At 41.0% G+C, this 17,500-nt stretch overlaps 1 protein-coding gene across 1 annotated transcript in view; it reads right to left on the reverse strand.

Annotated features, from left to right (window-relative positions):
* gabrb1 (gamma-aminobutyric acid type A receptor subunit beta1) overlaps window positions 1-4,464 on the reverse strand; it is a 21,011-nt gene extending 16,547 nt beyond the window's left edge. Inside the window, exons 1-3 of the mRNA XM_076974366.1 lie at window positions 3,917-4,464; window positions 3,737-3,828; window positions 3,530-3,597 (exon numbers count right to left, since the gene is read on the reverse strand). Of these exons, the coding sequence (XP_076830481.1) occupies window positions 3,530-3,597; window positions 3,737-3,828; window positions 3,917-4,005 (249 nt within the window). The 5' untranslated portion in view covers window positions 4,006-4,464. The remainder of the gene's footprint in view (window positions 1-3,529; window positions 3,598-3,736; window positions 3,829-3,916) is intronic.
* Between the last annotated feature and the right edge of the window lie 13,036 nt (window positions 4,465-17,500).

Below are 17,500 nucleotides of genomic sequence, written 5' to 3' on the forward strand. Positions count from 1 at the left end.
TTAGTACAGCTGTTTAAAAGGCATGAGGAAAGTGATAGGGTGATAACTCCACACCCTCTTATATTCCACTTCTCTCGTGCACATGGACGTGCATGCAGTTAAACAAACAAAACCTGCAAGTGCATTTTGCATATGTCCTCACGTCCTTGCGAGCGGTAGCAGTGATTTCACAGGTCAGTGCTGCTGCCTTAGAGATTTTCAAAGCCCATTTTCTTTGCTCTACTTCTCCTCCAGGGCTCATCCACTAATTAAACATATCTTAATTCTATTGAAATAGTCAAACCCTCAAAAAATACCCTGGCATTTATTTCTAGGCTTTGTTAAGTCAAAGTCAACTTGAATTTATTTATATAGCTCTTTATTTTTTACAACACGAGTTGTCACAAACCACCTTTGCTAACTTTGTCCACTTCTCTCCATGACTAGAGTGAACACGGTGCATTTAACTGTGTGCCATGAAAAGCTGCACTGGACAAACTGGACACAATTTTTGCTTTGGCTCTGTGTCCCTGCACGCTGGAAGTAAAAATGATGGTGGTGGGTTTAAACAGGGGAGTATTGCTTTCAGCACTGAGTCGAGTGAACGCTGTGGTGTTCGGGTGAGGAGACCAACACAGCCAGTCATGAACACTCCACTCTGTCCCCTGGAAGAGACCCTGGAATCATTTTTAAGAGCGGATGTTGGTCTTAAGGGGAAGGTCTTCATGCCCCTTTTGGATGTGCCTGTCTGTATCAGAGCAGATCCAGTGTTTCTGTTCAGTTCTGTTCACTCTTGCTGCTGCCATGCAGGCCCCGTGTGTCACAGGTGAGGGGGAGGACTTTGGGTCACATGATATTTTTTCTTCACATTTTCCTCCTACCATCTCTTATACGTTAATGACTGTATCATCTGTCCATGGGAGTCTAAAACTTTACAAACCTTGAAGCCTTATTAAATTAACCTGTCTTTACAGACTATGAAACCCTGCTAAACTAACTTGGTTTTACAAACCTTGAACCCTTATTAAACTAACCTGACATTACTGACCTTGAAACCCTATTAAAGTAACCTGGCTTTTTGCTTCTCATGGCTCTCCCGTGGTTTGCGTGGTCTCCCCTCTGAGGAGGCGCTGGTGTGCTTTTCCCTCTATTGCAGTGTTTGATATATCATTTTCTTTCGAATCCAGTGTGCTGTAGAGCCAAAACATCAGAACCTGTGTCCCAGGCCAATTACCGACTCTGTTGTATGTATTTCAGCGTGGGTGACCTGCTGAGAGCACACTCTCACACACTCTCACACACTCTCACAGCCCGTGCATCCTGTGAAATAAACACTGCTCTTGAGCTCCTGTGGGGATGTAGCAGTTTGTAGCATTCATTCAAATTCACATTCATTTCCTCATTTAGTCGAATTCTGTGTCCTCACTCCAACACTGTGTCCACTAACCTCACTCCAACACTGTCCACAGTTCAATACATGTCCACTGATCACAGTTCAATATATGTCCACTAACCACTGTTCAATAACATCAGTACAATACTCAGTCCAACACTCTATCCACAAACCTCAGTCCAACAGTGTCCATTAACCTCAGTCCAACAGTGTCCACTAACCTCAGTCCAACAGTGTCCATTAACCTCAGTCCAACAGTGTCCACTAACCTCAGTCCAACAGTGTCCATTAACCTCAGTCCAACAGTGTCCATTAACTTCAGTCCAACAGTGTCCACTAACCTCAGTCCAACAGTGTCCATTAACTTCAGTCCAACAGTGCCCACTAACCTCAGTCCAACAGTGTCCACTAACCTCAGTCCAACAATGTCCACTAACTTCAGTTCCATACATGTCCACCTAACCTCATGTCCAATAAACTTAATGCAGTACTATGTCCACAAACCTCAGTCCAGGACTGTGTCCACTAACCTCGGTCCAGTGCTGTGTCCACTAGCCTCAGTCTGGTGGTGTGTCCACAAACCTCAGTCTGGTGGTGTGTCCACTGAACTCAGTCTGGTGGTGTGTCCACTGAACTCAGTCTGGTGGTGTGTCTACTGATCTCAGTCCAGTACTGTGTCCACGGACACCAGTCCAATACTGTGTTCACTGACCTCAGTCCAGTACTGTGTCCACTGACCTCAGTCCAGTACTATGTCCACTAATCTCAGTCCGGTACTATATTCACAAACCACTAACATTGGTCCAGTGCTGTGTCCACTAACCTCAGTCTGGTGGTGTGTCCACAAACCTCAGTCTGCTGGTGTGTCCACAGACCTCAGTCTGCTGATGTGTCCACTGACCTCAGATCAGTACTGTGTCAACTAACCATTAAACAAAATTCCTTTTTATTTCCACGGCTCCACCCCACAAAGCCAGTATCTGCATTCAAACAGAACCAATATACTACCTCCTATACCACATGGGACATGTGACAACCCATGAATACAAAAGGGCACATACATGCACCTTAACTAAAGAAAGTACCATTAACACTTCTGATGGTGACACCAGAACACCTTAACTAAAGAAAACACCATTAACACTTCAGAAGGTAACACCAGAACACCTTAACTACAGAAACTTCCAGTAACACTTCAGATGGTAACACCAGAACACCTTAACTAAAAAAAGTACAATTAACACTTCAGATGGTAACACCAGAACACCTTAACTAAAGAAAGCACCATTAACACTTCAGAAGGTAACACCAGAACACCTTAACTACAGAAACTTCCAGTAACACTTCAGATGGTAACACCAGAACACCTTAACTAAAAAAAGTACAATTAACACTTCAGATGGTAACACCAGAACACCTTAACTAAAGAAAGCACCATTAACACTTCAGATGGTAACACCAGAACACCTTAACTGTTATCATCACAATTACTTTACTGTTAACTTACAGCAGTTGAATATTAGTATGATATAATGTGCATTTTGATGGTGGCTTGCTCTGATAATCAGGTTAATGTAAAATCCAGATATAGTGTATTTCTAAGTCACATAACTCTACATTCTAAATCATCATTATCATCAAGCACCCATTAACAAGAACTAATTAACATTATCTCAATACACTGTAGTGTTTGATATTCATTATTACCCATAATAAAGTGCCTATGTGTGTTTCTCAGAGGGTGTGTACATGCATTTCAGAGCAGTCGCAGACACACACAGAAAGTCGCAGTGTCTTATGTAATTTTAACTCTAAAACTAGAGCATAATCATAAGCACAACCTTCCATGATTATATTGTCTTTTTTCCTGTCTTATATCTTTGCACATGATCTTTCCATAATCTGCAAGTATTGTGTGTGTGAGAGAGAGAGAGAGACAAAGAGAGAGAGTGGGTGAGAGACAGAGAGAGAGAGAGAGAGAGAGATCGTGTGGTTGGAGATGCAGCAAGTTTTGAAACATTGCAGATGTAGCAGTTCTACAGACAGGACAGTGACAGCTACAGAATCCATGTTAACACGCAGATATAGGAATAAACTTCACATCAAAACATAAGCCGGTAGACATATGCAGTACGTAGAGATAACTGTGGTACTCACCATGTTCACCTCCGACACCATGTCAATACTGGATATGTCAATACTCATTCCGACATCAACCGGAGGACCTGCAAACCGCACAGATGATTCATTAAATCTGTAACATCCATTATACTTAGACACCGCACGTTATAAAAACACACCGAGACGTGGTGCACACAGGACATTTTACGGGTGCACACAGGTGCTGTAACCCAAGTTCATTACCTCCGAAATCCGGCCTGAGCCGAATGTCATATCCTTTTAGCAGTTTATCCACTGTAAGTTTGACGTACGACATGTTGCTGGGCTCGTTAACGCTGAAGAAAAGAAAAGTGACATTGGAGAAATGTTGGCAGAGTGCAGACAGACAGATGCGTGAACACCATGCTGCATGGCACGTCTTACCTGTGCGCAACCGGACTACGGCCCAGCGATAGAGCCATCACCACCGGGAGACACAAGATCCCGGCGCGCCAGTGCTCTCGAGTCCACATCACTCTCGCCGAGAAGACGGACAGACCTTCAAGCAATAAACTTAGTCTGAAGCGGTTCCGCAATTTCAGCAACGCAGCAACGCATGCGCGACGATGTGACCAACATAAATATGCAAATATCACCAGACGCAAGATGTTCTATAGAGAAGCGAAGTGGTGGAGAGGAGCTGCGGGAGAGGTGTTCCTGTGTTTGCTGGGCTTTCTAGGGCTGGTGATGCGGCTGCCCAGGTCGCGTAGACGCTGCTTGCTAAGCGTATCAGTATGCCGGTCAGATCCCATCGCCTCTGGCGCGGTGCGCTTGAACCGGTGAGCGAACACTACGGTTCCCGGTGAGGCTTCTCGTGTCCTCCCTCAGCACCGTATAGTGAAGTCGTTCAATATTTTCCTTGTCTCTTGCAGTTTAAATCATGTGCTTTGCCCGAACTACCTCAACGCACGCGCAACCTTGCAGAATGCGCAGATTTTTTTTTTGGTTGCTGTCGGAGCTTCACCTGGACGTCTAAGTGTTTTGGCATCATCTCTGAATTCGTGCCGCATCTCACGAATTCGCCCGAAAACGAGCACCTGCATCAAAATAGTGTGAAATCACTTTAATGACTCACCTGAATAACTGATTAGGAGAGAAGGACACAGCACATGACTTGTGATGGCAAAAGTGCACACTAGTCATGTGCACAGTGGGCTAAAGTCTTTGAGGAAACCTTTAGTATAGACACATGCAATCCAAAAAAATGTGTGAGTGTATAACAAATCAGAAAGCCTCTCAGGTCTGTTCATAGCAGATTTTGAGTGTCTTTTATGTCAGCACTGCAGCCTTTGACCCATGATCTATGTCACTGACTTCTGCTTGGCCAGAGTGTTTAAAGGTAGACCAGCCTGGAGGATTGACTTGCGTCCTGATAGGCAGCAAGGCTAAGCCCTTTAGTCAGGCTGCTGTAGTTACATGTTATAAGGGATTTTGTTAGTTTTCCCAGAGAGAGCTCCATTACTTCCTTCTGGAAGGAAAACTGCTAGTCTTGTTTATGAGTCCATCGAGTTTAACAGGAAAGCAAATTTTAGATGCATGTGAGCTTGAACCCTCAGGCAAAGTGTGCAAATTCTCACACAGACCAACACACTAACAAACATGCACACACACACACACACACACACACACACACTCTCTCATACACACACACACACACACACACACACACACACACACACACACACACACACACATACACACACACTTTGGGCTGGTTTGCACTTTATGAAGATGCTTATGATAGCAGTTCAAAGTATGCCTTGGGATAACACATTTTCTGCAAACTTTTTAATTTCTGTACAATCTCAAGTAATCTAGGGCACATGTCATCTAGGACACATGTCATCTAAGACACATGTCATCTAGAGCCAATGAGAATCAGTCCTGCAAGACAATGCATTTAGTGTCTTGACAATAGCTGTGGTTGTTGAGAGAATGCTGCACACTATGCACATTACTAGAATATGATAGAACCCCTGAAGCCTATTACAGTTTTATTCAGGTGCTAACAAGCATTGGTCAATACTAAAGCCACTTTTCAAAAACACTTCATACAGTATGCATCATCAACACAGATCATCAACAACAACATCATTGCCTGTGTTAATCTCACCTCCAAAACTGATTTAAACCAAAACACTTGAAATGGCTGTAATTTGCTTCAATATCCTTTTTCTACATCATTGCATGTAGCAATTTATGAAAAATAAAAAAGTGGAAACAATACGAAATTCCAGGGCTGCAGTAATAATGACATAAACCCAATCAGCAACATGTGTAGTGTGATGACTCTTAGTGTGGAGTAATAATGACATAAACCCTCTCAGCAACATGTGTAGTGTGATGACTCTTAGTGTGCAGTAATAATGACATAAACCCTATAAGCAACATGTGTAGTGTGATGACTCTTAGTGTGCAGTAATAATGACATAAACCCTATCAGCAACATGTGTAGTGTGATGACTCTTAGTGTGCAGTACTGTCATGACATAAACCCTCTCAGCAACATGTGTAGTGTGATGACTCTTAGTGTGCAGTAATAATGACATAAACCCTCTCAGCAACATGTGTAGTGTGATGACTCTTAGTGTGCAGTAATAATGACATAGGCTAAACCCTATCAGCAAAATGTGTAGTGTGATGACTCTTAGTGTGCAGTACTGTCATGACATAAGCCCTCTCAGCAACATGTGTAGTGTGATGACTCTTAGTGTGCAGTAATAATGACATAAACCCTCTCAGCAACATGTGTAGTGTGATGACTCTTAGTGTGCAGTGCTGTCAGGGCTCCAGTCGCCAATGTCTCCCGCATTTACAGCTCTTTACAATTGCTAACCAGCATGTACTGATATTTATGGTGCTTTTTCTGAACTCTTAACATATCAAAACACAACTACATCACACAATAAACAAAAAATGTAAAATAATTACATTTCTGCAAAATGTTCTCTACATACTGTAACTCTATCAAAACACAGCAAACCTGCCTCAATATCAAGTCACTCTTGATGTTTCCTAGCACATGCGATGCCATGCACTCTAACCCAAGACTACCACATACGATGCCAAGAGGCACATATAGCACAACAAATGTCTCAGTACTAACAGATGATGACATTACAGAAACGTCACTATTTTCATGTATTTTTCATGTGTCAGATCTACCTGTTGTGAAAAGCGCTATATAAATAAATTTGACTTTGACTTTGACAATAGACATGTGACATCTATTGTGTGTTTACTAGAAACCATTACATTTTTTGAGTGTCAAATGTGTGTATTTTGGTAATATACTATCTACAAGTGAATGATATTTAACTTTAAGCATCATTACAGTAGGGATGTGAAATTTTAAACAGAAATCAACAAAAAATCTAACATATGTGTCTTGTGTAAAAGTAAAATAAACAAATAAAGAAAAAATATATAATATAGGCCACAGAATGGTGGAAAACATGGCTGAACAGAATTGCTCACCAGGGTTGAAGCGAGGCAGATGCCCTTTATCTGATGATGGGGACATAGTTTGTGGACGGGCCCTTTATCTGATAATGGGGACATAATTCGTGGACGGGCCCTTTATCTGATGATGGGGACATAATTCGTGGACGGGCCCTTTATCTGATAATGGGGACATAATTCGTGGACGGGCCCTTTATCTGATGATGGGGACATAATTCGTGGACAGACCCTTTATCTGAAGACGGGGACATCATTCGTGGACGGGCCCTTTATCTGATGATGGGGGCATAATTTGTGGACAGACCCTTTATCTGATGATGGGGACATAATTTGTGGACAGGCCCTTTATCTGATAAATGGGGACATAATTCATGGACGGGCCCTTTATCTGATGATGGGGACATAATTCGTGGACAGACCCTTTATCTGATGATGGGGACATCATTCATGGATGGGCCCTTTATCTGATGATGGGGACGTCATTCATGGACGGGCCCTTTATCTGATGATGGGGACATCATTTGTGGATGGGCCTTTTATCTGATGATGGTTCATCCTAACCGACATGTTTAAGCCAAGATCAACCCTCTAACTTCATGATTCTGAATGAAATCAACTGCAGCATGTGGGTACTTTCACAAAGCACTACTTAACTACTGAACCTAACTACTGAACTCGAATCCATGTTCACACGTGGAGTGACAAGACAACAGATATATTGGGTAGACACCATACCTGGACCTATTGCTGCTGAAGTTTCCATTGCCCAGGAAAAATGTGCTGTGAAATTTGTCAGTTAAACTTTTAAATGCTTGACAGTTTTAAAGAGGATTTTCAGTTTGAACATAACATTTATTGGTGGTAATTTTGCCACTTCAGGGTTCTACTGTGAAATTTCTACTGTAATACTGAACTTGGTTGACTACTTTACTGTCAAGTTTAACCATTAAACTGTAAACATTTAAACAATTAATTATAATTATTAATTAATTATTAATTTCAGTTTTCTTTTATTCTGAAGTTCAAAAGTTTACTGTTAAAATGAAAATTAAAATAAATTTTTTAAAATGTGCCATATTTTGTCAATTGTGATTTTGACACCGCAATCGAAAGTTAGAACACACAGACACACACTAGTGATTACTAGGGGGCTGTGGATCACACGTGACCAGAGCGGTGGGCAGCCCTAGCCCGGCAGTTGGGGTTAGGTGCCTTGCTCAAGGGCACCTCAGTCATGGCCTCAGGTCTGGGAATCGAACCCACGACCCTCCAGTCACAAGACCAGTTCCCTACCACCAGGCCATGACTGCCCCGTTAAGCTATGAACTTAATGGTTAATGGTTTTTACTGTAAACTTCTTGCTGTCTACTTAGTTCCTTTAACTTTTCAAATACTTTTCAAACTTGAAATGACCTGTATACAATAAACTTAAACCTTATATAATCTTTTATGTAAAATTTTGTCTCTCGCTTGTAAGATCATAGTTGAACTGTAAACTTATATGTATGATTTGTAAGAGGACTAAACCTGAATTTCACTTCAACTGTCACATTTACAGTTGAACTGTGACTTTCACAGCCAGTATCATTAAACACTGGAAGTGGTGACCATGAACTTCACAGATCACAGTTCACTACATACATGACAGTTGAACTTTGAACTATTATGATTCAACTGTAAACTTATCAGTTTTACTGTAAATTTTCACAGTACATTTTCCTGGGTTTCCCACTCACATTTCCTTTCTAAAGTGTCCAACTGTTTTATTCAAACTCTGAGTTTGGTCAGAGTCTGAGCAACATCAGTCGGGCTGATGCTTCCTACGTTGTGAAATACCTGGTTGTCCTCTGCATTTCTGATCTGAATATCTCTCATATATACTGCATGGTCAGCAATGGCCGTGCTGACAATAGCATGCTCTTGGTTCTCACTGAGGAGTTTTCCTCTTCCCCCAGAGGGAGGAAGACATTGCGTCCTTTAGAGGAACAAAAATACAGTGGCCTACAGTTACTGTATATCATAGGTACAGTAAGGATAGACCAAGGCCTTCTGAAATGTGTTACCTCTTAGTTTGCTGTGTGGGTTAACCCCACATGGCCAGGTAGGCCTTCTGTTGGCTTTTGACTTTTCAGCTGCAGTCTGTGCTGTGCCATGGTTTATCACATGCTCTATGATCATGCCCAGTCCAGTCAGGTTGACCACGCCCAGTCCAGTCAGGTTGACCACGTCCAGTCCAGTCAGGTCGACCACCCCAGTCCAGTCCAGTTGACTATGCCCAATTGAGTCCAGCAAGGCCTCTTTAATGAATCAGTTTAATTAACAACACCTGGCTGTGTCTCCACCTGAGACTGGAATCAGATGTGGTTGGTCTGTTTTATACTGTGTACATCAGCAATCTCTTAATGTGTCAATGGTCTGTTCATTCAAACATGTTTATTGGTTGTTTCAATATGGCCTTTTCATCTGCTGTAATTATATATTTTGTAACATTAGGCTTAATTGCTGGTATGCTGTGTGCAAGGATTTGTAAATGAGACACAAAAGGTCCATAATTTCGGCATTCGATAAACTTGTGTTTACAGAACATTTAAGCATCTTAAAAATATTTCCCGTGAATGCATATTCTGTGAAAAACAACTCAAATTGTTTTAAAGTAATAGATGTTGTGCTAATTGTGGTCAATTGTGAGTTTTGAAAATGTGACTACAGGACTACAGGATTTTAGTGATAATAAAATAGTATAGCTACACATTCTCATTAACATCACTTCTCTGGAAATGAACCTTCTAGAATGTCTAATCCAACTCTAACAGTCTTCAGAAGAAGTGTTCCTACACCCACATTCATGGCATCCAGTAATGACATGACAGTCATATACCTATTACCTTCATGAAGATAAACTCATTTATGAGGTTTGAGAAGAGGATGTGTGGAGGAATTAGCGCTCACGTGTTTGTTTTGTTTTGTTGTTGAGAAAGTGTGGCACTGAATTTGTATTCCTTGAACATTTTACATATAGTACAAACTGTACGTTCATGCTTCTAAGAGAAGAAACACATGAATATTGTAATTTACATCCTTAAAAGTGTCACTGAGACATTGCAAACTTATAACTAATTATGACAGCTTTCAGGAAAGAGGAACGGACTAGATGTTCAGAGTTGTCAGCATTCTGTTTCAAATGTGTTTTTAACAATTTTGAAAACAGTGAGTCAGTATTTGAAATATGCTGCAAATATATAGAGGTTTGCAGGTGGTGGGATATGAGTAAGAAAACAGCTCAGCTCCCTCTTCTTCTGCATAACTATGTAATGAATACCACCACCTTTATAGAAAGGCTGCTGTCTTTTTTATAGTTCCACAGTGCCATCCTCTGGTGCATCAGTACATATGGACTTATGTGTGTTCATTAAACAGTGAACAGTAAATGTGTTCATACTGAGCTCTGTAAGGACTCATTCATCGTAATTTCACCCAAGACACCTAGAAAACACAAATCTCTCTGACGCCTTTACTCCATAATTATTATCATAGTACTACCAAGGTCACAATCTTTTACGCATAATCATAATCTCTTACACATAATCACAGTCTCTTACAAATACGTTGAAATGTGTGGTATTATTCTGTCAGATCTGCAAGAAAAGCAGCACCTATGGAGAGCAGGGTGCAGTTAACTCAGCCATCCTGGCTGGCTTTTCCCAGCAAAGACTTTTAGCACCTCCAAAGAACATAGACTCATGTGACTGACCAAGGATGAATCATTTACTTTCACAGCGAGGCTCTTGAAGGAGCAGATCGCAACCATCAAAACTAGCAAAAGTTTCTCTACACTAGGCCTGCACGCTTACTAATGAATAAATATATTACTTCAGCACTGCAGCAATATTATACACACAGGGATCAAGTGCTCATATCTTTAATATTTTAGATGCTAGAAAATTATTGATAGGCAGCAGGCACAGACTCATACACACATAAACTCATATACACATACACACATACACTCGTACACACATACACACATGCACTCATACACACATCCACACATACACTCATACACGTATACACTCATTCTCACAAACACTCATACACACATACACTCATACACTCATAGGGATTTGGACCCATAAGATTGTTAAATCTTGTGAATCTTGTAAAGATTGTAAAGCTGCTTTGTGACAACATGTGTTGTGAAAAGCGCTATACAAATAAATTTGAATTTGAATTTGAATTTGATACACACATACCCACATACACTCATACACTTATACACGCGTACACTTATACACACATACACTCATACATATACACACATACACTCATACTCACACTCATACACACATACACTCATACACTCATACACACATATACACACAAACACACATACACTCATACACTCATACACACATGCACACATACACTCATACACACATCCACACATACACACATACACACATACACTCATACACTCATACACACATACACTCATACTCACACTCATACACACATACACTCATACACACATGCACACATACACACATACACTCATACACTCATACACACATACACATACACACATACACTCATACTCACACTCATACACACATACACACATACACACATTCACTCATACACTTATACACACATACACTCGTACACATACACACATACACTCATACTCACACTCATACACACATACACTCATACACACATACACACATACACTCACACACATACACACATACACTCATACACACATATACACTCATACACACAATTACTCATACACACATACACACATACATTCAAACACACACACTCATACACATACACGCATACACAGAAACACACATACTCTCATACACACATACACTCACACACATACTCATACACACACACTCATACACACATACACACATGCACACATGCACATATGCATGAGCACACACACACACATACAAACGCACATTGTAATATTATCATTTCATCTCTAGGGGGCTCTTCAGCCAAAGAAATAAATTCACCATCTCATAATACACAGGGCCTTCTAAACGGCCAGACTGCAATTATGTCATGCTTGGTATTATTAAAATGTCCTTACTTCCAAAAAAATAACTTCCAATATCCTGAACTAGATGTAAGGGATATTTTATCTGCATGTGCTTGAAAAAGAAATTTGAGTATGCTACTCACAACCTGCATAGTTCATATTTGCAGGCCACAGCTTCAGCTACCATCAGCGATCTGGTAGTCAGTGTACGGGTACAGTTCTGTGAACTCCCTTCTGATGTATGTGATGTATTTTTGTCCAACTTTGTCTCTGCCAGGCAATTAATATCTGTAAGTTAAGTTAAGCAGCATGTCCATCATGTACTGGGGGAACAACTTGTCTTGTGGTACATTTTTAGATACCCAGGACTTTTTCTAAATCAGATCTATCAGATACTGAAATCAAGAAATTATCACGTGACAGACAATATTTTGTTTCACATTGACGTCACACAAATATATTACTGTAGAGACGTTTAGAAAGCAGAGCAAATGATTTAAAAATCCACTAATTTCCTGATTCACTAAACGATTGTAATAATCTGATATTGTGTGCATGGTTATTACTCTTGGGGTGCAAATGATCAGCTTTCAATGTAAATCATGCAAAATGACTATATAACACTATATAATAACATCATCTTTATATAACATAAATATACACCTATACATGCAGCTATACACCTACACCACATGTGCTATACAACACATTTAGACATTAGACATGCAGTTCTACAGTTCTACACTGCTAAACATGCAGTTCTACACAGTTAGACATACACATTCAGACATGCAGTTCTACACAGGTAGACAAACACATCCAGACATGCAGTTCTTCAGTTCTACACATCTACTATAGACGTGTAGTTCTTCTACACACCTAGACATGTAGTTCTACACACCTAGACATGTAGTTCTACACACCTACTGTAGACATGTAGTTCTACACACCTAGACATGTAGTTCTACATATCTAGACATGTAGTTCTACACACCTACTGTAGACATGTAGTTCTACACACCTAGACATGTAGTTCTACACACCTAGACATGTAGTTCTACACACCTAGACATGTAGTTCTACACACCTACTGTAGACATGTAGTTCTACACACCTAGACATGTAGTTCTACACACCTAGACATGTAGTTCTATGCACCTACTGTAGACATGCAGTTCTACATACCTAGACATGTAGTTCTACACACCTAGACATGTAGTTCTACACACCTAGACATGTAGTTCTACACACCTACTGTAGACATGTAGTTCTACACACCTAGACATGTAGTTCTACACACCTACTGTAGACATGCAGTTCTACACACCTAGACATGTAGTTCTACACACCTACTGTAGACATGTAGTTCTACACACTTAGACATGTAGTTCTACACACCTAGATATGTAGTTCTAAACACCTAGACATGTAGTTCTACACACCTAGACATGCAGTTCTACACACCTACTGTAGAAATGCAGTTCTACACACCTAAACATGTAGTTCAGGGGTCGGCAACTGGCGGACCGCGGTCCGTATCCGGACCCGAACGCAGTCCTGTCCGGACCCAATCTCATTCCTGATTAACTGGATACGGACCCAAAAAAAACATATTTATTCATTTTGACGGGAGAATTAATTTTAAACCGGAGTATTTATTTCAGGGCTATTGAAAAAAACACTCCGTCACGAGTGTTACGTTCACCACCCCAGCTCAACAACTTGCGTTCGCCACCCCCCGGACCTCAGGTGACAGCTATCTGCCAAAATTGGACCGCGGACAAATTTAGTTGAGTACCCCTGATGTAGTTCTACACACCTACTGTAGACATGTATTTCTACACACTTAGACATGTAGTTCTACACACCTACTGTAGACATGCAGTTCTACACACCTAGACATGTAGTTCTACACACCTAGACATGTAGTTCTACACACCTAGACATGTAGTTCTACACACTTAGACATGTAGTTCTACACACCTACTGTAGACATGCAGTTCTACACACCTAGACATGTAGTTCTACACACCTAGACATGTAGTTCTACACACCTACTGTAGACATGCAGTTCTACACACCTAGACATGTAGTTCTACACACCTAGACATGTAGTTCTACACACCTAGACATGTAGTTCTACACACCTACTGTAGACATGTAGTTCTACACACCTAGACATGTAGTTCTACACACCTAGACATGTAGTTCTACACACTTAGACATGTAGTTCTACACACTTAGACATGTAGTTCTACACACCTACTGTAGACATGCAGTTCTACACACCTAGACATGTAGTTCTACACACCTAGACATGTAGTTCTACACACCTACTGTAGACATGTAGTTCTACACACCTAGACATGTAGTTCTACACACCTAGACATGTAGTTCTACACACTTAGACATGTAGTTCTACACACCTAGACATGTAGTTCTACACACCTAGATATGTAGTTCTACACACCTAGACATGTAGTTCTACACACCTAGACATGTAGTTCTACACACCTAGACATGTAGTTCTACACACCTACTGTAGACATGCAGTTCTACACACCTAGACATGTAGTTCTACACACCTAGACATGTAGTTCTACACACCTACTGTAGACATGCAGTTCTACACACCTAGACATGTAGTTCTACACACCTAGACATGTAGTTCTACACACCTAGACATGTAGTTCTACACACCTACTGTAGACATGCAGTTCTACACACCTAGACATGTAGTTCTACACACCTAGACATGTAGTTCTACACACCTACTGTAGACATGTAGTTCTACACACCTAGACATGTAGTTCTACACACCTAGACATGTAGTTCTACACACTTAGACATGTAGTTCTACACACCTAGACATGCAGTTCTACACACCTAGACATGTAGTTCTACACACTTAGACATGTAGTTCTACACACTTAGACATGTAGTTCTACACATCTAGGCATGTAGTTCTAAACATCTAGACATGCAGTTATTCAGTTCTACACATCTAGACATGCAGTTTTCTTATTATATACTTTCCTGTTTAACATAGTGACATGGTATATGCTTCATGCCAACTAAAATATTTATTTTTCTTTCTCATGAATTGACTACTGGACCCAGACACACATGAATGAACATTCAGAGCACCACTGCACAATCACATCAGTGATCTCTCAGTGGTCTGTCAGCTGTTTCATGTTTCTGAATTGACATATATGAAATCTTTCAAGTTATTTTCAAAGTTCTCTTTTCCTTTGCTTCTGAAGCATCATGTCTTCATAGATTTAAAAATATGACATCACTGTAAAATTTTTACTCTTCTCACACACACACACACACACACACACACACATACACACACACACACACACACACACACACACATACACACACTCCAGATGACCGAGACAGTTGCATCCTCATTATTAACCACACATACTCATGTATGCACCCATTCCCTTGTGCTCACTCACATAACCATGGTCACAGTTGTCATGGTCAGAATGACACACATCAAATTATTTCAAAGGAAAGCTGGCACAGTGACAAAATGCAACATAATTACCCATAGTGGAACGGAGGCACAGCAGAAGGCATGTTCAAGTGGGCTGTGCTAAGGCTGTTTGAGTCTGAGTTAAGGCCTTCATGGCTCTGGGCCTCTGACTGTGTGAGTGGTCTCATGCTGTCCGTCACACAGCATGTTGAGTCACTTCAGCACTGGGACTTGGAAGGCAAGCTCAGGTCAAGAGACTGGCTGCTGTCCATGGTGCTGAACTCCTCATGCTGAGATGAATTTATTCCGCAGGGTCAATGGGCTGGTTTATGTCCGAGGGACAAATCAGTGGGCGAGACTGCCTATCACAGTTGCTATGACAACTGTTCCAGTGATCTTCTGAGTAGCTCCCTGACCCTATTACTAAAGAAGCAATTATCACACATCAATCGAATACTAAACTAAATGCTAATACTACACACTGTAAAATATGACACTGATAACCCACATTCTGCAATAAAGACACCTCCAGTCCTGCAGGTTTCAGTTATTCTTTGTTTGAACATACTTTAAGATGCATACCAATTAAAGAAATATTTTATGTTAGATGCTGATGGGAGTTGGACCATTAAATGAGGTTAATTAGTAAATCGAACTGTTAGTCAAGATTAATCACTCACTGCTCATTATCAAAGACCTCATCTGTCACTCTGTCACACTATCTCTGCACTAATTAACAAACTCTACTGAACAGAGGTGAGTGGATGACTAATACATAGAGTAGCAGTCTGGACAGAGGTGAGTGGATGACTAATACATAGAGTAGCAGTCTGGACAGAGGTGAGTGGATGACTAATACATAGAGAAGCAGTCTGGACAGAGGTGAGTGGATGACTAATACATAGAGTAGCAGTCTGGACAGAGGTGAGTGGATGACTAATACATAGAGTAGCAGTCTGGACAGAGGTGAGTGGATGACTAATACATAGAGTAGCAGTCTGGACAGAGGTGAGTGGATGACTAATACATAGAGTAGCAGTCTGGACAGAGGTGAGTGGATGACTAATACATAGAGTAGCAGTCTGGACAGAGGTGAGTGGATGACTAATACATAGAGTAGCAGTCTGGACAGAGGTGAGTGGATGACTAATACATGGAGTAGCAGTCTGGACAGAGGTGAGTGGATGACTAATACATAGAGTAGCAGTCTGGACAGAGGTGAGTGGATGACTAATACATAGAGTAGCAGTCTGGACAGAGGTGAGTGGATGACTAATACATAGAGTAGCAGTCTGGACAGAGGTGAGTGGATGACTAATACATAGAGTAGCAGTCTGGACAGAGGTGAGTGGATGACTAATACATAGAGTAGCAGTCTGAACAGAGGTGAGTGGATGACTAATACATAGAGTAGCAGTCTGGACAGAGGTGAGTGAATGACTAATACATAGAGTAGCAGTCTGGACAGAGGTGAGTGGATGACTAATACATAGAGTAGCAGTCTGGACAGAGGTGAGTGGATGACTATTACATAGAGTAGCAGTCTGGACAGAGGTGAGTGGATGACTAATACATAGAGTAGCAGTCTGGACAGAGGTGAGTGGATGACTAATACATAGAGTAGCAGTCTGGATCCCTCCAAAGGTTCATGTTCTGCTGCTTGGAAACATCACAAAATTGTGTGTCTGCACTGAATGTGATCAAAATTAAGAACAAAATGAAGGGTGATGTCACAGGGAGGGTGACAGCAGAGACCAGGTTCTGCTGAACAAAGACCTGATATGTGTTCATTGTGAAGGTGAACATGGAGATGAACTCGGAGAAGCACAACCTTTCTGAAGTAAGAGAAAAGCAACGTCCCACTGAAAAATTATGTAACTAGAATTTTCATTGGCTAGAAAAAGGACTGGCATAACATTGAGTTCTGTTATAGAGGCACTTTAGAAGCTTTTTCATGGGG

The sequence above is a fragment of the Brachyhypopomus gauderio genome, chromosome 15 (assembly GCF_052324685.1).
Source record: "Brachyhypopomus gauderio isolate BG-103 chromosome 15, BGAUD_0.2, whole genome shotgun sequence".
Lineage (NCBI taxonomy): Eukaryota > Metazoa > Chordata > Actinopteri > Gymnotiformes > Hypopomidae > Brachyhypopomus > Brachyhypopomus gauderio.